The sequence below is a fragment of the Lissotriton vulgaris genome, chromosome 1_1 (assembly GCF_964263255.1).
Source record: "Lissotriton vulgaris chromosome 1_1, aLisVul1.2, whole genome shotgun sequence".
Lineage (NCBI taxonomy): Eukaryota > Metazoa > Chordata > Amphibia > Caudata > Salamandridae > Lissotriton > Lissotriton vulgaris.
Genome location: NC_141685.1, coordinates 2050734406 through 2050756917, shown reverse-complemented (window position 1 = coordinate 2050756917; position 22512 = coordinate 2050734406). Strand labels below are relative to the sequence as shown.

The window sequence follows — 22512 nt, the reverse complement described above, 5'->3', positions numbered from 1 at the left end:
TTTTTTCCTGTTCAACTGCCTCTATTTAACTGTTTCATAGAATACGACCAACAAAGGGCATTAAAATACCAGAATCACTTTAGCGTTCTCTAGATTCCAGTCCATAGAAATTGTCTTCCACAAGCACCTGTAGACAATAATATTTTTTCAAATATTCTATTTTCAGTGATATGACCACCGAGCACCCTGCTTTTATGATAAAAGCAGAGCTTTGGACGATACCATTTCCTACTAAAAGGCAATATTTCTCTTCATGTGTTGTCATACCTGGGGTGTCACGCAGTTTGGTGCTTACTTTCCCGCCATGTTAAAGAACAGTAGATGTTTCAGCACCCAGGCTATGTGCTGCATAACAAAACATATAAGGTCCCAAAGGCGAGACTGATTGCACTGCAAATGCTTGTTTGAATTGTTTGTGCTATAGATTTATGCATCTGTACCCACAGGGGAAAAGTATTTTGTTACAAAAGCTTCCTTTAATAACATATAGTGAAAAAGAAAGTACAACCTCTTATCACTGCTGTTCTACAGGTGAAGATATATCAGCCCTTCATATACTTCTTATCAAGTCCTAACAGCAGATAAATCTAAGCTCGTGAAAGAACCGACACATTTCACTTTTCCATTGTTTATTAATCGAATTAGTCTGCCAACATTCTTTAGCCTCGTGTGAAAAAGGAAGTGGACTTCATGATTCAGTAACCCTTTGAACCCCCTAAAGGAGCAAGCTTACGATGTAAGTGTTTCCCGTGGCTGTGAGAGTTTCACGCTCTGGTATCGCCTGTGAGGATTTCGTCCCACTCCTTCAGCGAACTGTAATACATTACGTCTCAAAGTAGCTCATGCAACCTTGTTTGGTGGCAGGCCAGTGGGTGGATTGCTCGAAAAATCTAAATTGTTATTTCCTTAAACACATCTTTAGATCATATGTTACTGTTCAAACAACTGGTTACCTAAGGCTCTTTTTATCTGTGTCCTATTTTAGTTCGATGTCGCTGTAGATGGTGGTCTGAAGGTAGACGACCATATGCGGACCTCGCTGCCTGATGTCTATGCTGCAGGAGATATCTGCACTGCATCTTGGGAACATAGTTCACTGTGGCAACAGGTAATCTGCACGCTCATTTTACTCACTACACAAGCCTTTCCAAAAGAAATTTAGTAACCTCACTTTGAAAAGATGTGTCATTCTTTCACTGTTGTGTTATTGTTATTGTCTGGTAGTGCATGTATTGACTGCCTAATCGAGAGTGTAGTGGAGGAATAGCTTGTTAATAATATTGAGGTTCTGTGGGCGCCCTGGCGTGTGGGCACCCTGGCGGAAATACAGAGAATCTGGGGTGGACATATAGAAGTTGGTGGGATGGGGGGTTACTGATTGTCCTTGTTCCCTCATGATTGTTTTACTACTGATTTCTGTGGTATCTCCAAGTATGGACTGTATGGTCTCATGAGCATTGTTAATAAAAAGATGTTTTTTGAAACTAATAATATTGAGGTTCCTTATCTGAGGAAGCTTTATACATCGATCTATATCTTTTTCAAGGAAGCAATAGAACATCTTGAGTGAGTCTTGAAAACTCTCATAAGATAAGGTGTAATTCAACAAAGCAACCACCCTTTTTATGGTATCAAATTGCACAGGAAAGCAGAAATAGGAATCCCTCTCTTTGCAGCTACCTTTCTAGATCTGGCAAAAACGTTCTTATTGCCTGTTCCACAAATTAGATGGTATTCAATTCAATTCAATATTGCTTTATTTCGATTTTGGTTGCAAATCATAAAAGCATACATTACAAAACATACATATTTCATAAATACATACAATCATTAAACCATTTATAATACATTTAAAAAGTACATTATTTACAAGCTAAAAATGTAATTCGATTGGCAACCTGCAAGTTGAATTTAGATATCTAAGCATTACTTATTAAGTCTGTAAAATTCAGGTTTCGATTTGTTGTGGTGAGTGCTCAAAGGTCAAACGGTGGCAAAGAACACATTTAAGGAAGTTTGCCACTAAGAAAACCAATCGCTCACCCTGTAACAGTTGTAAGAACAGCAATGCTGGACGATATTGTTTAAAACCAATGCTCCTTAGAATGGGTACAAGCCATTTTTCCTTAGGTTGTGATAAAATGTACAAAAAATAAAATATGGGAAGTAGATTGCAGCGAATGCCCATCACAAGGACAAGGGGGGAGTACTTTTGCCCAATTGTTTCTAGTGGGGTATGTGACCAATCTATAAAAGGAATTCATTCTAAACCTTACCAACAGATGTCGTTCGTAACTCGTGGTGTTATAGGTGAGGTATCGTTGTATTGAAGGTTCTGTTTGTGTAAGCAAGGTGTGAGTAACAGAAGGTTTCGTAATCTCACTGGTTAATCTCAAAGCCTCTAAATGAGCCAAACATTTCTTTTTTAGAACCTTTCTCGGTAACTCACAAATTAGGGAGGGATTAGAATAGTATTGGTCTCAACCCGCCGACGACACCCAGCTGATCCTCTCCCTTACCAACGACCCCACCACCGCCAGAGCCAACCTTCACGAAGTGATGAAAGAGGTAGCCGAATGGATGAAGAACAGCCGCCTGAAACTGAACTCAGATAAGACGGAAGTCCTCATCCTGGGATCCTCACCCGCCGCTTGGGACGACTCCTGGTGGCCCCGCGCCCTAGGCAGCGCACCCAAACCAACAGACCACGCACGCAACCTGGGCTTCATCCTGGACTCCTTCCTCTCCATGACCAGACAAGTCAACGCCGTCTCCTCGTCGTGCTTCAACATCCTGCGCATGCTACGTAAGATCTTCCGGTGGATCCCCACCGAGACCAGGAAGACGGTCACCCAGGCCCTCGTCACCAGCTGTCTGGACTACGGCAACACCCTCTACGCCGGAACCACCGCCAAACTCCAGAAGAGACTCCAGCGGATCCAGAACGCCTCAGCACGACTCATCCTGGACATCCCCCGTCGCAGCCACATCTCCGGACACCTGAGAGATCTGCATTGGCTCCCGGTCAACAAGAGAATCACCTTCCGTCTCCTCACCCACGCACACAAAGCCCTACACAGCCAAGGCCCAGGATACCTCAACAGCCGCCTCAACTTCTACGCTCCCAAACGCCAGCTTTGTTCGACCAGCCACGCCCTCGCCGCCGTCCCCTGCATCCGTAGAGCCACCACAGGGGGACGGTCCTTCTCCTACCTTGCCGCCAAGACTTGAAACTCCCTCCCCACCCACCTCCGCCTGACCCAGGACCACCTCGCCTTCAGGAAGCAACTCAAGACCTGGTTGTTCAATCAGTAGCAGACCCCCCCCCCCACCCCCCCCCCCAGCCTCTTGAGACCCTCTGGGTAAGTAGTGCGCTATATAAATATGATGATTGATTGATTGATTGATAACCCAAGTCTTGAAAAAATCTCGCTACATAACGCAGCCACCTTGAGTTACTGGCGTCATCCATTTTCAAGCAATCGGAGAGAATGTGCTGGGTAAAAATTGCCTTTTCTGAGGTCCATATCCTGTGCCACAATAACAGTGGTTCAATTCTTGCTAGGTCCGTGATGTATGAGAGACCTAGCTCAATGTGGCAGGCAAGAGTACCCGTACTACCAGGTACTCCTAGCAGATATCTAAGAAAAGTATTTTCAACCCGTTGGATGCTGTCGAGTGCAACAAAACCCCAAAGGCCCGCCCCATACAGAGCCATAGAAAGGCATTTGGCTCTGTAAATCTTTAACATTTCCAAGGGTGCTCTCTTCCCCAACTTTCTGGCAAAATTAGTTAGGGCTGCTGTGGTTCTTAGGAAAAGCAACTTGCGTGTGTCCACGGCAGCTCTCCATGAAAGTTTATGATCAATTGTTATGCCTAGATAGCAGTATTTATCAGTAGTCACTATTGTTTCCTTATTGAGGTAGATCCCCCTCATTTTATTTTTGCGACTTGAACCCACCCTCATAACGAAGGTTTTGCTAATATTTATTTTTAAATCCAGACCTGCCATAAACTTTGAGTACCTATTCAGGTTCTTTTGCAATTCATTTGGGGTGCGGGCTAGTATTACTGTATCGTCCGCATACAGTAATGCAGGGATTGGGCGATTTTCCACCATTGGGAGATCATGGGAGTTTTCCAACATCTCTTTTTCTAGCCCATTGGTATACAAGGTAAAAAGAAGGGGAGCCATGACACATCCCTGCCTCACCCCTCTTTCTATAGGGAAATCCTCCGTCAACTCTCCTCCAGTTCCATATCGGACTTTGGCTGTGGCATTGGAATAGAGTTCCCTCAGGAACTTCACTTCGTTTGATGGTGCCCCCATATCGGTCAACAAGGACCAAAGTTTAGAATGGGAGACACAATCAAACGCAGATGATAAATCCACATAGATCCTATACAGGTCTCCGCCTTTAATGAAAACATATTTATCAATTAGGAGGGAAAGATTTAGGGCCTGCTCAGTGGTCCCTAGCCATTGACGAAACCCATATTGTAGATCTGAGATAATTCTTCCTTCCTCCGCCCAATCTTGCAACAGTTCTAAAATGACTCGACCTGCCACTTTGCCAAGGGAGTCTAAAAGCGAGATTGGGCGGTAGCAAGAAACAGACCCCCTGTCCCCTTTTTTAAATATGGGAACTAGTATAGAGCGTGACCAGGATTCCAATAAACCAGCATTACAAGTTGCATTCAGGACTCTTGTGAGAAGGGGGGCCATAAATCCATTTGGGCTTTAAATAGATCGATTGGAACACCATCAGGACCAGGCGCCTTCCCACTTTTGCTAGCTTTTAACGCCTGTGCGACTTCTAGCATTGTAAAATGCAGGTTGATGAGATAAGGACTGGGTAGGTCATTTGGTAAAGAATGTCCAGAATGCTGGGAGTCCAGACTATATGAAAGATCTTAGTAAAATGTTGAACCCAGTCTTTCTCTTGTATTGCTATCTCGATATTCGGGAGATTGATGTTATCATTTAGAAAAGGAGATTTGACCACCTGCCAGAAAGCGGCTGCATTCCCAGAACTGCAGCTTTCATGCAGTTGGTCCCAAAGTTGTTTTTTTAACTCACTCTTCCTCGTTTTAAGTGCTAAGTTGTATATCTTCTGCAGTGTTTTTACCTCTTGGGGAATCCTAGCCGACTTTCTAAGGGCGCTTTTTAGATTGGAGTAAGCCACCGTACATGCATGATTGAACCACCCTTTTTGCTGCCTTGGTTTTTGTTTAATTTTAATCCAAAGGGCCTCTTTTACTGTTTTAAGAATTGCCTCGAAGTTAGAAACGATTTCTTGGTCAGATACATCCATACTAAGACATTTTATGAAGTGTGGGAGGGCCTTTACTACCACCGGCTTTGTTATTTCTGCAGGGTCTATTTTCCCCCCACTTCAAAGCGTAACCATTTGTCCTACTTGGGGCCAAATTATTTTACGTTAAAATGGAGCTTTATCCACTCCTTGTATTTTGGGACAACAGCAAAAACGTTCTTATTGCCTGTTCCACAAATTAGATGGTATTCAAATGTGTTTGTAAATAGTTGCAGGATTTACTTCTTTTTGGTTTCTACATGCACAGACCACTAATCCCGCTGCACTGAATCTTTGGAACACTACCTCATCCTACTGCACTGAATTCTAAGGACCCTAACCCACACTACACTACACTACACTAAACTACTGTACATTAAATATATTCAGTGAATTCCATCCTTCCATTGTACACTGAATCCTAAAGACAGTAACCCATCAACTGAACTGTATCATAGGGACATGAACCCTTCTACTCTGCATCCTAGTGACAGTATCGCAACGATATTGCATTGCACCCTGAATACTGTAACAAACCACCCTGTAGAGCATATCTGATGGATACATCTCCCTACATTTTCTTCACCATTTAAATCTCCCCACGTGCCAGATTGAATCCAGAAACTCTTGCAATAAGCCCTGTGTGTCTGTAGGTGCACCGATGGACTCCATCGTCAGTCCTTCCACCAGGTACATGACGTAATACAGAGCCACATGTAGGCACCACCCCTGAAGTTTGAAGTTCCCTTTTTCTGTATCCTTGGCACAGATGTTGATCTCCTTTCGGACCAATTTCATCCATTTCTTTGAAAAAAATTATATTTCATATAAATTAATCAGGCATTGAAAAACATGGATATCACCACCGAAGACCACCGGCTTTAAACTGTACCATGCATATAAGAAACAGATTTTGGTCACAGACTTGCAAAGTATTTGTCTATTGTCCCTGTGATCAAAACAGATCCTGCGACCAGTGCACTCTGATGCAACTAAAGGCAATGGATTTGGAGGTCAAACTAGTATTGTCCGAACACAAGAAATACAGTCCAATCTGATGGCACTCTTCAAGTAAATCGAAGCGTATGTAAAAGCACAAGAACCATAAGCAAAACCTTCGACGACGAGACACTCCCATTTGCAGGGTGAGCCACCTACTTGGTATTCATGGTACCCAGCTCCATCTCAGTCTTCCTCTTCGGAGTTCATTCCAAATCTGGAGCCGATGTACCCGAAGTTCACCAGAGTAAAAAAACAAGCATTTACAATGCAATAGGTCCCGCATTAGGAAAGTTTGAGCTATTGGTTTTGTAAATGACAATTTTTTTATTTAGGTTTTGTTTTTGAAAATAGAGAAATTAATAGCTTTGTCATTTACAATGCCAATAGTTATAACTTTCGCAAATGTGACACCTATAGCATTTGTAATGCAATATGTGTTGTATTTACGTGACTTACATGTATTGATATTACAAATAACAATGGCTTTTAATTTTTTTCCAATAACTAATGCTTAAATAAAAAGTTATTGTAATTTATAATGGCAATAGGTTAAACTTTGGTAAATAACTTTTGTGAAGATTATGTTTAGTGTATTTTATTGTGACAAAAATCCAAGAACAGAACTGAAATATTAACATCTTTTTGTTATATTTGTAATAAAGCTTGAAACATTGAGAGAACATATTTGGACCAGGTGTTGTTGAATGGTTGCACAGATTGATGCTGTGATGGTGCTGAGTGTTGTGATGGCGAACGAGTGATGCTGTGGCGTTCATGCTGTGGTAGCGCATAGTGATGTTGTGGTGCCCCTGAGTGATGCTGTGGTGGTGCGGAGTGATGCTGTATGCTATGCTATGTTTTGTTTTGTTATGCTATTCTATGTTTTGCTATCCTATGCTTTGATTTGTTATGCTATGCTGTGTTTAGTTATGCTATGTTTTGTTATGCTATGCTATGCTATGTTTTGTTGTGTTGGTATGCTATGTTTTGCTATGCTATTATGTTTTGTTTTGCTATGCTATGTTTTGTTAAGCTATCCTGTGTTTTGCTATGTTTTGTTACGTTATGATATGTTTTGTTATGCTAAGCAAAATTTTGTTTTGCTATCCTATGCTTTGTTTTGATATGCTGTGCTATGTTTTGTTGTGTTTTGTTATGCTATGCTATGTTTTGTTGTGTTTTACTATGCTATGCTTTGTTGTGCTATGCTATGTTTTGTTATCATATGCTATGTTTTGTTGTGTTTTATTATGCTATGCTTTGTCTTGCTACGCTATGTTTTGTTATGCTATGCTTTGTTATGCTATGTTTTGTTATGCTATGTTAAGCTTTGTTTTGTTATGCTATGTTGTGTTTTGTTATGCTATGCTGTTTTGTTGTGTTTTGTTATGCTATGCTTTGTAATGCTATGTTTTGTTATGTATGCTATGTTTTGTTGTGTTTTCTATGCTATGCTTTGTTGTGTTTTGCTATGTTATCTTTGTTTTATGTTATGTTATCTTATGTTTTGTTATGTTATGCTATGTTTTGTTCTGTCATGCTATGTTTTGTTGTGTTTTGTTATGCTATGCTATGCTTTGTTGTGTTTTGCTATGTTATGCTTTGTTTTATGTTATGTTATGTTATGTTTTGTTATGTTATGCTATGTTTTGTTCTGTCATGCTATGTTTTGTTCTACTATGCTATGTTTTGTTTTGCTATGCTTTGTTATGTTATGCTGGGCTATGTTTTGTTATGCTATGCTATGTTTTGTTGTGTTTTGTTATGCTATGCTTTGTTGTGTTTTGCTATGCTATGTTTTGTTTTTTTATGCTGTTTTGTTTTGCTATCCTATGCTTTGTTTTGTTATGCAATGCTGGTCAGGGTGTGTGAGTGTGGATAAGTGAGGGTGAGGGTGAGGGGGTGTGAGGGTGAGGGAGGGTGAGGGGGTGTGAGGGTGAGGGTGAGTGAGGGGGTGTGAGTGAGCGGTGTGAGGGTGAAGGAGTGTGATGGTGAGGCGGTGTGAGGGTGAGGGTGTGTGTGGGTGAGGGTGTGTGAGGGTGACAGGGTGTGAGGGTGAGTGAGGGTGAGAGGGTTAGGGTGAGGGTGAGGGTATGTGGGGTGAGTGAGGGTGAGGTGGTGTGAGGGTGAGGGGGTGCGTGAGGGTGAGGGGTGCGAGGATGTGGGTGTGTGAGGGGGAGGGTGTGAGTTGTGAGGGTGTGGGTTGTGAGGGTGAGGGGGTGTGAGGGCGAGGGTGTGAGGGTGAAGGTGAGGGAGGGAGGGTGACTGGGTGAGTGTGTGTGACTGTGAGGGGGTGTGAAAGTGAGGGTGAGGGGGTGTGAGGGTGAGGGTGTGTGAGGGTGAGGGGGTGTGTGAGGGTGAGGGGGTGTGTGAGGGTGAGGGGGTGTGAGGGTGGGTGAGGGTGAGAGGGTGTGTGAGGGTGAAAGGGTGGGTGAGGGTGAGTAATGGTGAGGGGGTGTGAGGGTGAGAGGGTGTGTGAGGGTGTGGGTGAGTGAGGGTGAGGGTGTGTGAGGGTGAAGAAAACAGATGGGCACAGCAAGTCTTAAGCTGTGGCAGCAGGGACACGCAGGCGGAGAGGGAGCGACCTACCAGGAGGGTCAGGGGTCGCTTATCAGAGTTGCTGCACTTTTATTTGGATAGGACCACTACTTTTCTGTAGGGCTGTATAGCTTCAGTGGGACGACAGGGCCCGCATTTCTGATGAAAGATACTGCACGTTTAGAGAGATCACATCAGCCCTTTCCACCACTTGCCTTCTCTCCATTTAAGAATATGTATCCGCACGGAGAGCTGCTGCTAAAGTCGAGTTTGCTCTATGTGGCTTCAAGATTCCTGTGTTTATTACATCAACATTTAATGGTTTTGCGTCTCACGAGGCGTCTTCACAGGGGTGTAACTGTCCCTGTGGTGTAGGAGGCCCCATTTAGACTCAGGACTATGAGTATATGGGAGTCTCCGGGGCCCCTCGACACACTAAATCTTCTGACCTTCTTTTGGCTTCGGGTGACATGTATAGCCCTCCATTTCGAACTTCCATGTAGATCTGACACGCGTAACCTGGTGTCGGAGTCATCAAATAGGTCGCCGGGCAAAATACAAGTGGTTTCCTTACTGGGGGCACAGGGGGCTTCAAGAGAGAGATAGAAATAGAGGGCTGGGCAATAAGGGTTGGAGAAGAGTGAAGATGTATGAACGGAAAGAACTAGATAGCGCGAGGACAGGAAGCTTGGACTCAGTATTTTTGCCGGGGCACCTTATGTTTACCATGTCCAGCCCTGATGGCTCGTGTTGGTTTCAGCTGCCGTGGAGCAAGGCCCCTTCCTGTCTTCCTTTTACAGTTTGCAGATGCAACTCAATCCAGACTGCCTATGAATAACAATCGACGGAATATAAAAGCGATAAAAAACAATTTAAAACTCCTAGTCAGCTTTCGCAATAGTGGCTCCGTGATTTCAAAGCGGATCTTAGCCTGTTAATCACTTCAAATTTTTCTCATTTTAAAAAAAAGCTGGGGTGCGGCTATTCGCTCTCTACCAAATTTTATGGATAAAAAGCAGTTAGTTACTCACACAACAAGCCGTTAGCGTGCACATCCCGAAACTGGAAGTTCGGGAGCGTCACGCCTCGTGGGGTGGGACTTCCGCCTTCTGGGTAGCCCGGCCCAGAGGAGCAGTGGTGACGCGTGGATCCCATGCCTGAGGGAGAGCCCCGCGGAGGCTGCAGAAGTCTGGAGTGGCGCCGATGCGGTGAGTGGGGCTTACTTGTACTGGGAGTGTGTGTGTGCGCGCGTGTGTGTCTCTGCGTGTCTCTGTGTGTGTGCGCTCGTGTGTGTGTGTGTGCCTCTGTGTGTGTGTGTGTGTGCGTGCGTGTGATTACTTGCACAGGGACAATTGCCAAAGATTTAAACAACAGTGTACCCTTATTTAGCTATGCTAGAACTGACCCTTAATTATCAGAGGCAGTCTGCAGTTTTGTCTTCTGAATTCCATTACATTACACATAACCCATAAGAAAGACCTGTCTCCTTGGGAAAATTACAGAAATTTGATTCTTGCTGGTGTTAGTAGTTAGTTTAAGATTAGTGGAAATGTTCATTTTATGGCATAGATCTGTGAAGCTCTACTGCACTACGATTTAAGAGGAGGCCACCATCAGTAGCATGAACTTGCTTAAGGATTTCCTTCTAGCCATTGCCTTTAGATTAAGAGACTGTACCTCTGCAGCTCTTCCAGCCTTAGTACACCACCTGTGTCAGAAGGGGTAACGATGCATGTTTCTGCTGGTATGTTTTCTTTCTCCAGGAGAAATCCAGATGGATTTCCTAGAAGTTTCTTATTCATTTTCATAAAATATGGAAGGTGAGCTTTCCCAAGGCACGAGAGGAGGTTTGTATTGATTTGTGCACTATAGTTATGAGTCCCACTGGACCAGTCCCTGATGAATTTAGTGTGTCACTCTTGAGGAGGCTACTTCACAGAAGAGACAGGCAGAGCAACACATTTTACGGATTCTTTCAGGCATTCTTCATCTAGAATCCCGAGATATCCTGGCCACACTCCAGTGGACCCGAAGAACTCTTGCACAACTAAGTTTGAGACCTGACATCCTTGATGTGGTATTCCCCCAAACTCTTTACCTTCATTCCCTTGCTTCACTGAATTCGGTTTTATTTGCTTTAGTACTCTGTGAACTTTACTACTTCTAACTAGTGCTAAGTTGTCTCTCCCTAAAACTTGTTAAAGTTGGCCTACACCCAATTGGTATATTTAATGTACTTATAAGACCCTGAGGGCCTGTAAATTAAATACCAACTGTTGACCTGTAGTACTCATTGTGCCACCCACTGAAGTAGCTCTGTAAAACATGTGTCACGCATGCCTTTGCAGCCTGGCAAAATAAACCTTTGGTAAGCCAAAACCTTCCTTTGTAGTACTTATCCGTCACCCCTAAGGTAGGTCCTAACAGCTCCTAGGGCACGGTGCTTGGTATCTTATATATTTTTGGACATGTGGATTTACGTATTACATGGCCTGGCAGTGAAAAACTCCTAAAGTCGTTTTTCACTGTTGCACTGCCTAGCTCTCCTAAAGACTAATTCTGGGTTGCTTTATTACAAGTGCTAACTTCAGTTTGGTAGCTTGTTGAGAAGTACTGTTAGCACTCAAAAGAATTGTAATTTAAAATAATCTTTAATGGTGTAGTCAGATTTGAAATCACCATTCTTAAAATGCCACTTTTCAGCATTGTTTTTTTTTTTTCCCCAAACCAAAAGTGCCTCTCTTCTGAGTCACATGACTGTAATAGCACTCCTGTGGGGTTTTGTGTATTACTCCCAGACATAGAAACAAAAGAGCCTTGGGTGTGGGCCTGCATGTTGCTTCCCCGAGCAGGACATCCTTGGGGGTTGTACCGAGCATTCCTGAGCTTCAAAGGGGCTTGCCAACTCCCTTCTTGACTTCTAAGGTCTGCCTGCCCTGCCACTGACAATGCATCTCACACCTAGACCTGCCTGTGTTTTGTTGTCTTGGCCAGATTGGCGCCAAACCCAAGAAAGGGGAAAGATTAGCCAACAGGGGCATCCCTCACCCACAGGCTGGCACCTGGAATGAAAAAGGGCACTCTCAGAACCTGAAATGAGATAATTCCTGGACATGGGGAAAAATTAGAAGAGGGACTGCCCTGTTGTTAGAAGGAGCGCCTTGCTGCCCTGCTGCCTGAGGAAGAAGACTAGACCTGCTTCTTTGAACCCAGGATCACCAGAGTTGACTCCAATGCCTAGCTGGCTAGCTTCCTGTGTAAGTTACAGGGACACCGCTAGCTTCCAGATGCTTCCCTGCAACTTCCCAGCTGACCAGCAGTAACTGGACCTGCCTGAGCCCTCATACTGGAGAATGTCTTGATCCCCAATAGGTGCTTCCCAGGTCCTGGACCCTTGGCTGGCATCGGTGAGAGCTCATCCTGACAAGAAAAGTGAAAATCTAAGAGTTTAGGCTCCTCGTGAACTGGCCAGTTCGCACCAAGATTCTGGTGTCCATGATGACTGCCAATGCGGAGCTCTAGTGAGGCTTTCTCTTCTCGCCAACAGTGACCCCCAGCGACAACCAGCAACACAAGAGCTGCACTGCGCACTACAGTAACAACAGTCTGCAGTACCCATTAAAGCAATGCTCCAGCAATGACAGTCTGTGACATCGTACCTGCTCTTTGTACAACAGTGACTACTGCCTGCGACGTCTGACCTGCTCTTTGCTCTTCAGCGACAGCTATCCACAACAGTTGACTTGCTCCTGGTGGTCTCCTCCAATGCGAAGGTAAATCTTTGCACCAGATTTGAGAAGGTAACTCGTCAGTGGGACTATCCTAGTCCCTGTATTCGACCCGCACTACATCATGGTTGCCAACCAGATAACTACAAATGGCACTTTGCGCTTTTTATTTTATTAAAAATGTAAATAATCTTATCTCTGGTTCGACTGATTAGATTTTGTTTATTTTGCTAAAATTTATTTGGATGTGTATTGTATTGTATTTTCACTTTATTACTGTTTGTGTGCTTCCTAAATACTTTACCCTTTGCTTCCAAGGTAAACCTGACTGTTTGTACCAAGCTACCAGGTTAATTGTGTGGCTCTTTTTGGTTCGCCCTGATGAGGGTTGTATTCATTTTTTGAGTGGGTTTCTACCCCTCTCACCTAATATCCCAATTTTTTACACTAAGGCTTACAAGATTTGAGTGGACGTTGACTTTACCTCCAGTGTGACCCACTACTCCGCACGGCACAGTCCTTTTCTTATAGTCCTAGGAAAGGCACTCTTTTTCAAATTGTGTAGTTCTCTTTACTTTTCTTCTATCCCTCTCCAGATGTCATCCATGCTATGCGTCTTCCACTACCTATGTCTATTAAACTCAGCTACAATCAGTGCTTCTCGTACTCATCCATTTTCTAAACCTGGACTACACTAGCTGCCGATGAGGCCTGGGGCCTGAGCAAATTGACTGGGACTCAGCAACTTTCCATTTGAGCCTTGAAAACGATCAGCTTTCAATTTTTATATTTTCTAACTTGCTGATTCTATTGGTGTTCGTTATATAGACGGCGAAGAGGCCGCACAACACGTTTACGTTAGTTTGAGAACTTTTTTTCACAGGATCACTACGGTAATAATTTACCTAATTTCAGACAGCCCTGTATATTGTCCTGATTCACAACAACGCCTAGCAATAGCAGAGTCTGGCAAGAGATATGTCATGGTTCTAAACCCAGCTCAGTGCACACTTCAGTGGCACCTATACCTACATCACTAGAGATTTGTCTCCAGTTGGGCTAGACCTGAGGTATTTGTTGACTTAAATGCATCAGGGGCCTGGCCTAGGTTGCTCAAAGAACACTTACTGTATGGCTCACTAAATTGGCAAAGATTTAGCTGATGGGTCGCCATGATCTAATTCTAAATGAGTACTCTGAAAAGGCAGCTAATTGTTTAATTCCCACCACTCACTAGAGTCACAGTCCAAAAAAACAAATAATGATTTCGTAAGAAAGGACATAATTTTTATAGTCTACACCAATTTCTCTTTTTTCTTCTGCTCGTCATAGGACTTTGTGTGCTACACATTGTATGCTTTCCTCCTAAATCATATACACTTTTTAAATTTTTGAGTAAGGCCATAGTAGATGACTCAGAAAATGTGTCAATTGCATGAAATCATAAATGTATGCAACAAAAGTGTATGGCTTTGTTAAGCACCATTGTGTTGGACTGCCAATTATAACAAGCATTTGCAATGCAATAGGTCTCGCATTAGGAAAGTGTGAGCTATTGGTATTGTAAATGACACTTTTTTAATATGTGTTGGCTTTGAAAATATATAAATTAATAGCATCGTCATTCACAAAGCCAATAGCTTACGCTTTCCTAATGCGAGTCTTATTGGCTATGGCAATGCTTGTTGGTAGCAAGCAAGGACAGTGCTGTTGTGGTGCTGAGTGATGATGTGGTTGGGCTGAGTGATGTGGTGGTGCCCCTGAGTGATGTGGTGGTGCCCCTGAGTGATGCGGTGGTGTCCCAGAGTGATGTGGTGGTGTCCCTGAGTGATGTGGTGGTGACCCAGAGTGATGTGGTGGTGTCCCCGAGTGATGTGGTGGTATTCCCGAGTGATGTGGTGGTGTCCCCGAGTGATGTGGTGGTGTCCCCGAGTGATGTGGTGGTATTCCCGAGTGATGTGGTGATGTCCCACAGTGATGTGGTGGTGTCCCTGAGTGATGTGGTGGTGTCCCAGAGTGATGTGGTGGTGTCCCCGAGTTATGTGGTGGTGTCCCCGAGTGATGTGGTGGTGTCCCAGAGTGATGTGGTGGTGACCCTGAGTGATGTGGTGGTGACCCTGAGTGATGTGGTGGTGACCCAGAGTGATGTGGTGGTGTCCCCGAGTGATGTGGTGGTGTCCCCGAGTGATGTGGTGGTGTCCCCGAGTGATGTGGTGGTATTCCCGAGTGATGTGGTGGTGTCCCCGAGTGATGTGGTGGTGCCCCCGAGTTATGTGGTGGTGTCCCAGAGTGATGTGGTGATGTCCCACAGTGATGTGGTGGTGTCCCTGAGTGATGTGGTGGTGTCCCAGAGTGATGTGGTGGTGTCCCCGAGTTATGTGGTGGTGTCCCCGAGTGATGTGGTGGTGTCCCAGAGTGATGTGGTGGTGACCCTGAGTGATGTGGTGGTGACCCTGAGTGATGTGGTGGTGACCCAGAGTGATGTGGTGGTGTCCCCGAGTGATGTGGTGGTGTCCCCGAGTGATGTGGTGGTGTCCCCGAGTGATGTGGTGGTGTCCCCAAGTGATGTGGTGGTGTCCCCGAGTGATGTGGTAGTGTCCCCGAGTGATGTGGTGGTGTCCCCGAGTGATGTGGTGGTGACCCTGAGTGACGTGGTGGTGTCCCTGAGTGATGTGGTGGTGTCCCAGAGTGATGTGGTGGTGTCTGTGAGTGATGTGGTGGTGTTCCCGAGTGATGTGGTAGTGTCCCTGAGTGATGTTTTGGTGTTCCTGAGTGATGTGGTGGTGCCCCCGAGTGATGTGGTGGTGTCCCAGAGTGATGTGGTGATGTCCCAGAGTGATGTGGTGGTGTCCCTGAGTGATGTGGTGGTGTCCAAGAGTGATGTGGTGGTGTCCCTGAGTGATGCGGTGGTGTCCCTGAGTGATGTTTTGGTGTTCCTGAGTGATGTGGTGGTGTCACTGAGTGATGTGGTGGTGTCTGTGAGTGATGTGGGGGTGCTCCCGAGTGATGTGGTAGTGTCCCTGAGTGATGTGGTGGTGTCCCTCAGTGATGTGGTGGTGTCCCCGAGTGATGCAGTGGTGTTCCTGAGTGATGCAGTGGTGTCCCTGAGTGATGTGGCGGTGTCCCTGAGTGATGTGGTGATGCCCCAGAGTGACGTGGTGGTGCCCCTGAGTGATGCGGTGGTGTCCCTGAGTGATGCGGTGGTGTCCCCGAGTGAAGCAGTGGTGTCCCTGAGTGATGTGGTGGTGTCCCTCAGTGATGTGGTGGTGTCCCAGAGTGATGCGGTGGTGCCCCTGAGTGATGAGGTGGTGTCCCTGAGTGATGTGGTGGTGTTCCTGAGTGATGTGGTGGTGTTCCTGAGTGATGGGGTGGTGTCCCTGAGTGATGCAGTGGTGTCCCTGAGTGATGCAGTGGTGTCCCTGAGTGATGTGGTGGTGCCCCTGAGTGATGTGGTGGTGCCCCTGAGTGATGTGGTGGTGTCCCAGAGTGATGTGGTGGTGTATTATAGTGAGGTGGTGGTGGTGCCCCTGAGTGATGTGGTGATGTCGCAGAGTGATGTGGTGGTGTCCCTGAGTGATGTGGAGGTGTTCCTGAGTGATGTGGTGGTGTCCCAGAGTGATGTGGGGGGCCGGGGAGAAGGAGGAGTGTGGCGCCTGTTGCGGGGCTCCTCTGACCTGAGGGAGCCCCGATTTAGATGAGTAGACGCGCCGCGCCGTGAGGAGCCCCGCCGGCAGAGCGCAGTCGGTGAGTGGGGCCCAGGGCTGATGTGAAGTGCGTGCATGCCTGTGTGTATGCCTGGGGGAGTGGGGGGGGGAGTGTGTGCGCGCGTGTGTGCGTGTGTGCGCAAGGGAATGTGTGTGCGCATGCGTGACTGTGTGTGATTAAGAGAGAATGCGAGGTAGGGGATAGTGTGCCTGTATGTGTGCCTGTATGTGTGCCGTATGCCTGCGTGTGCATGCGTGCGCCTGTGTGTGTGCGTGCGTGCATGCAGAGGGGTGGGGGCTGCCTGTGTCTGTGTGTGAGCAAGGGCTTTGCACCGCGCATGCGCAGCTATCAGACGCTCGCTCCCAAGGTGAAATCTGACCTCGTCAAAGCGCGCGTCTGGTAGCTGTCCACATTCCTAAATACGGGCCACAATAGGTCTGAAGCAGACACCTTCAATGCTCACGCATTGAGGGTAGGTCTGCTCGACCTAAAAAGGACACAGTTACATGGCAAGGAAAAACCTTGTATATGTTAGCTTGGTATTAACTTCAGGGTCGTCTGCTTGTTCTGTTGTTGTATCCGACCCTATACACCCCCGTCAGGTTCCAAATGGGTCAGTTTTGGATGATAGCTTATCGATCTCTTCTATTCCTTCCCCTGTACCCAGTTTACCTCGCTCACCCCGGGTCACACGCACTAGGCAGTTACGGGCCATGATGGCTAGTAGTTAAAAAGCTACGGCTGGGAAAAGAAAGACTAACGATGCCCCTGAAGGTAGCCGCCAACAAGCTAAACTGCCTAGGAATAACATTTCTACATCTGGGTTGGGTTCTCGGGGAGAAGATGTTTTACACTAGGTTACTGAGGGCAGGGCTACAGGAAGAAATGAGCATATTGTGCGAGATGTGGCAAACTGTACGGGGTGCAAGATGTCTGAACTTACCAGGTTTTTGGATGAACTACTTATGTCACTTATCTCCCCAGTAATGGCAAAGCTCGAGCAAATAGATGGTAGACTAAATGTCATTGAAAAATACTTTTCAGATCAAAAAGGCCTAAGGATTGGGATTAATCCACCTATAGTTCACTCCTTGAGTACAATTACTACTACAGTCAACGATTTGGTGGATTCCGTGATGACCCCATTACCTCAAGGTGCAGCCCAAGTTGTAGTACCTAACATCCCATCTGCAGTTATGGGAGCCATGCAGGGAACAAAGCAGGGTCCCCGGGGTCCAGTGGGGAGATTAAGCCCTTTAGCACAGACCTCTAAAAGTGAGTTTTCATTGCACCTTCCTCCTGAGGCATGCCCGTATACAATAATTCTGGCAAATGTTCCGAAAACTCGTGATGGTCGAGAGGAACACTGGACCACACTAAAAATTAAAGCCCTTCACTTTCTGACTAACAAAACAATGCTAGGTGAACACTTGTATAATAATTTCAAGATGGTGAGAAGGGTATCATGGGTGGTCAAGTCTAAGGTGAAATCACCATGGAAGGTGATTGTGTTGTTGTGAGCTTCGGCTCCCCTAGATTGGTTAATGACATTCTGAGGCAGGCGGGTTCAGCTAGAATTCACCATGATTATGTAAATGGACTCCCACTGGGAGTACCCAGACTATTCCCATTATCAGCTCAGTCGCAACGAGCAACAGATATGAGGCTTTGAGTTTACTGGATATTAACGACTGACTCGGGGCGGAAACCCCAGGGAACAGGGAACGGCATATTTAGCTGATGTTAGTAGAGTGTGCTCACTTTTGGATATTGGGTAGTTGGCCTACACTTCTCCCATAGTAAATGACAGTGATGTAGCTATAGGCCTCATAGACACAAATGTCCCCTGAGAGAAAGAGGCCAATCGGCAGCTAGAAAAGACGGGGACCCAGTGGCAGGGGGTTCCCCTGACTCTATAAATAGAACTGCTGGCTATAATTTAACATCATTGGTCTCATGGAATGTGGCAGGTTTCAAGAGTAAGGCGTCATCTACGGACTGGCTGACATTCCTAGATGGGAGGGACTTAGTGCTCCTACAGGAAACCTGGTTGCAAACTTCGGAGTATAGACCTGGATTCCTCAGTTTTAGTGTCTTTGCTATCCCAAGTCTTCATGGCAGAGCAAAAGGTGGCCTCTTAGCCTGGGTCAGACAAGATAGTAGATACAAGGTGACCCAAATAGATGCTAAAAGTAATGACATCTTGTTAATTCAAATTCGATGCCCTGGCCATAATGACCTTTTTGTTTATAATGTGTACTCCAGGGGAATGCAGAGTGGGAAACGGTCTAAGACAGTTCATGAATTAGGAACCCTGCTTGAGATTTTTTCGCCCAAAGGTAATACTATAGTAGCGGGGGATTTTAATTGTTGTTTTGAACCGTTAGACAGCAATGATGTTGACCTCACGCAGGAAGAAGACAGTATATGGAACATCCCCCAATTGACGCTCTCGCCGATTAAAAAATGGATAGAGGCTGCCCTACAGCTAAGGTCCTGTGTGTGGGACTAGGGCTGAGAGCATTAAATGGCAGGTCAGCTTCTGATAAATCTGGGGCTCTCACTTTTAATAATGGATTACATACTCACCAACAATGAAAATTGGTCCAATCTAGAGGACATGGTGGTTGTAGAAAGGGGTGAAAGCGATCATGATCTGCTTTGCCTTACATTTACCTTATGGGAACCCTCAAAGGAGGAAATTCTTCTCAATAGGGTTGACATCGCTGTAACAAATGATGTTAGGCGTATTAGATGGGAAACAACCTTTACAACGCAACTTTTACAACGCACTACCATTACAACGAACCTTTTACAACGCAACATCCATTACAAAGCATGCATTTACAACGCAACCATTACAACTCATGACACTACAACTCACACCACTGCAACGCATGCCATTACAACACAGTCATTACAACGCATACCATTACAACGCATAGCATTACAACACAAAGTACCCCTACACTATCCAACACTTACCCTACTGTTGCACCCCCTGGAGTTAGAATAGTAATTTTTACCCCTACACTATCCAATACTTACCTTACATGCAATGTAATGTTATGCGTTGAGATGGTATGCATTGTAAATGTAGTATGCGTTGTAGTGGAATGCGTTGTAAAGGTAGTTTCAAAGAATTCGTTGTAATGGCATTCGTTGTAATGGTATGCGTTGTAATGGATGTTGCGGTGTAAATAATGCTTTGTAAAGGTAGGCGTTGTAAAAGTATGCGTTGTAAAGTCATACATCCGTATTAGATGGGCGAATTGCTCATTAAGTGAGGCTAAGCTAATAGCAATGAGGGAAATGACTATCCAGGTGACAAGTGATCTCCTAAAATGTATGGAGCAGGAGGGGGTTGTAGCGGATCTAAATCCGATCCACACAAACTTTTTTAATAAACTTAGGGATTTTCTTATAAAAAAGGGTCCTTCTAAATTAAATAGGCCTCTTAAGAAGGAAGACCAGTGGTATGGAAAGTCGTGCAGGTCTGCGTACAAAGCTCTGGCCATGGCAATAAAAACTAAAGATAGGGCTAGAGTCAAAAGTGCTCATGCACTTTATAAAAAAGCACAATATGATGCCAAACGTGTTAAAAAAGGGTTCCAAAGACAACCGGTAACCAAAGACCCTTTTATGTTGCCCGGCGGTATCGCCTCTATGACCCACCAATATTAATCAATGAAGAAGCAGGCGCTGGAGACTGGAAGGCGGGAAACGAGGATTTTATTCTCTCCGGAGGAGAACACATCAATTCAGACAGCAAGTATCGTCACGAGGTGCTCTACCCACATCTCTGAGGCCTGGCCTCTTATACTAGGGTTTACAACCTTTATTGCACATAACACATTCTCGTAATATTTTAATACTTGAAAGAACATCCTCGGAATCTCCCCTTCAGACCCGTTCCCAAATACATTTACAGTTGGATTCCCCACCCCGGTCACAACAGGTGATGGTTGTCGCACAGCAGGGCATTCCGCCGATTCACGGAATGCATGGGGTTTGGTCGGATCTCATGGGGTGGGGGCTTTGATCGGTTCGGGGGTCTTTTGATGGGGAGGGGAAACTTCCTACTGTACGAGGTAATAAACAGTATCCGCAGAGCCAGGTGGCGGCCTGGGAACAGGGAAGACAAACGGGGACACAGGAAAAGGGTTTTGCATCAAAAGGGATTGAGGCCATGAAAGGAATGAGGGGAGGTGTCGCGCTGGGAACAGGATGGGATTCAGTGGTGGAGCTGCGCTGAAGAGGGGTTTATGACCCAAGGCATGAGAGAGCGGGGGGGTTTGTCAGTGTGCGGGGGATGCTTGCGAGGTTAAAGGGAGAGAGAGACGCGCTGGCTATCAGCAAGGGGCAGGGAGGCCATGGCATTCAAAATGGCTGCCGCTTACGCGCATGAATGGGTTTGAAAAGGGGCAAGATGGCGCAGATAATGTTCACCAAGTTTGTATTTATTTTCTACAGTCCTCCCTTTAACATTTCCAAGACATCTTGCTGGCCTATTTCCTATCTACATCTATATGCAGCGATCATAAGTAAGGGAGAGGGGACTTAGGCGAAAGAACTGTACGTAAACATCACATTATAAACATCATATTGAAAAATCTCATCAGTCAGTAGGCGGGTTCATTGTTAAGTTGGTTGCAGGAAAAAGTCATCGTAATGCAATATCAGACTAGAATCACGTAGCGAGGGCGTTGGGTACAGATCATAGAATAAGAACTGGTAAATTATCATATAAATAAGTCCTTTTTGTATACGGTGGGTGCATAGTCAGTCCAATGGTGATTGGGAGAGAAAGGAGATACAGTAAAAATATCAGAGTTCTTCGTTGTCCTTTTGTCGTCTTCTGTCGGCACTGTTGAACACCTGGATTACCTATCAGCAGAAATGTTCATGTGGATCGAGTCGTTGGGGGTAATTGTGAGATCAGTTCGTTTCTTGAGTCTCTGTGGTGGGCATTTCCTGTTGCTTCCATCATCTCCAAGGTGCTTGGTAGCGGGCAGAACCACAGACTTTGTTTATCTTTTCTTCGGGGGCGACCCTTGGTGGAGTTCTAGGTCACCGTTCTGGGATTTAACACAGTTCGTGGTCTATTTAGTCGGAGCTCCCTCCCTTCTGACGTAGGGAGTACTCTTCTCTGGGTAGCTCAGTAGGATTTGGAGGAACTTGGGAGTTCGGGTGGAAAGGTGCGGGTGTGAACAGTCCTTATGGTAGGTCGGAGGAAGAGGGGATGGAGCAAGGCCAAGTCGGGAACAGATCAGGGGGGGGGGGGCGGAGAGTTTTGCGTCAGGCGAGTCCGAGACCATGTTCAGAGAGCGGGGGCTTTTTGGCACACGTTGATCATAGAGCAGGGGCTTCAGGTCAGCCCTTTCCTTAGCTTTGTTTGAAACAGTGCCCCGTCCTGCGACTCCTTACTGCCGTGGTCTCGCCTTGGCCTCCGTTGCTGACGTTCCACAATCCGCAGTCAGGCCGCGTGCTCCCACATCCGGTCTCTTTCTCCTCCGACAGTGATATCCTTAAATGAGTGTTGAAAAGACAGTCTTTAGAGATTTTGCAGAAAAAGGTAATTACATGAATCTATTTTCTTTCCCAACACCAAGCGACTAGCGTAAGCGCTCGCTACATTTGAGATTTTTGCGGCTTACGTATAAACAATTGATGATGGGTTTGCTGGATTCCTTGCAACTTCCTTTTGTTGGCTAATTCTTTGACGCTTTGATGATTATTACGTTCATTTGTCATATGTCTATTATAGTAGATGTCAGTTCTTCTGGCAGAGACCCATTTCCCTAGTACGAGTCTTGCAAGGCTAGGCTAGTCTTCAGGGCCTTGTATTTTACAAAAAGTGCAACGTGCTATTCACCATAGTCTGATAAGCATCCTTCTGAGGGATGAACATAGGCTAAACGAGTCTGCATTACATAAAAACATCTTATTTTCAACCATGCCTACTGCAACAAGTTCTTTCGTTTTTCAATCTAATTTTCAACTTTGCACACATCCTTCTAACTTTCTATATAAATCCTCGCAACCTGGTTACTACAAAAACTCGGGAGGGGTGGTTTGCAATAATTATTAAACTTATCCTCGGGGAAGGAGGGATCTGATGGATACCAAACTGGGGGCATTTTGGGTAGATGGGGGTGTCTCGATCATTTCTTACAGCTTGGGGTACGGAGACAATTTTCAATGGGGATGGTCGCATCACCACA

The 22512-nt window shown here is 45.5% G+C and overlaps 1 protein-coding gene across 3 annotated transcripts in view; it reads left to right on the top strand.

The window, feature by feature from the left end:
* Positions 1-22512, top strand: part of PYROXD1 (pyridine nucleotide-disulphide oxidoreductase domain 1) — a 274293-nt gene that overhangs the window by 144910 nt on the left and 106871 nt on the right. For all 3 annotated transcript variants that reach the window (XM_086920532.1, XM_086920538.1, XM_086920526.1), the window contains one exon: positions 986-1108. In XM_086920532.1, the coding sequence (XP_086776658.1) occupies positions 986-1108 (123 nt within the window). The remainder of the gene's footprint in view (positions 1-985; positions 1109-22512) is intronic.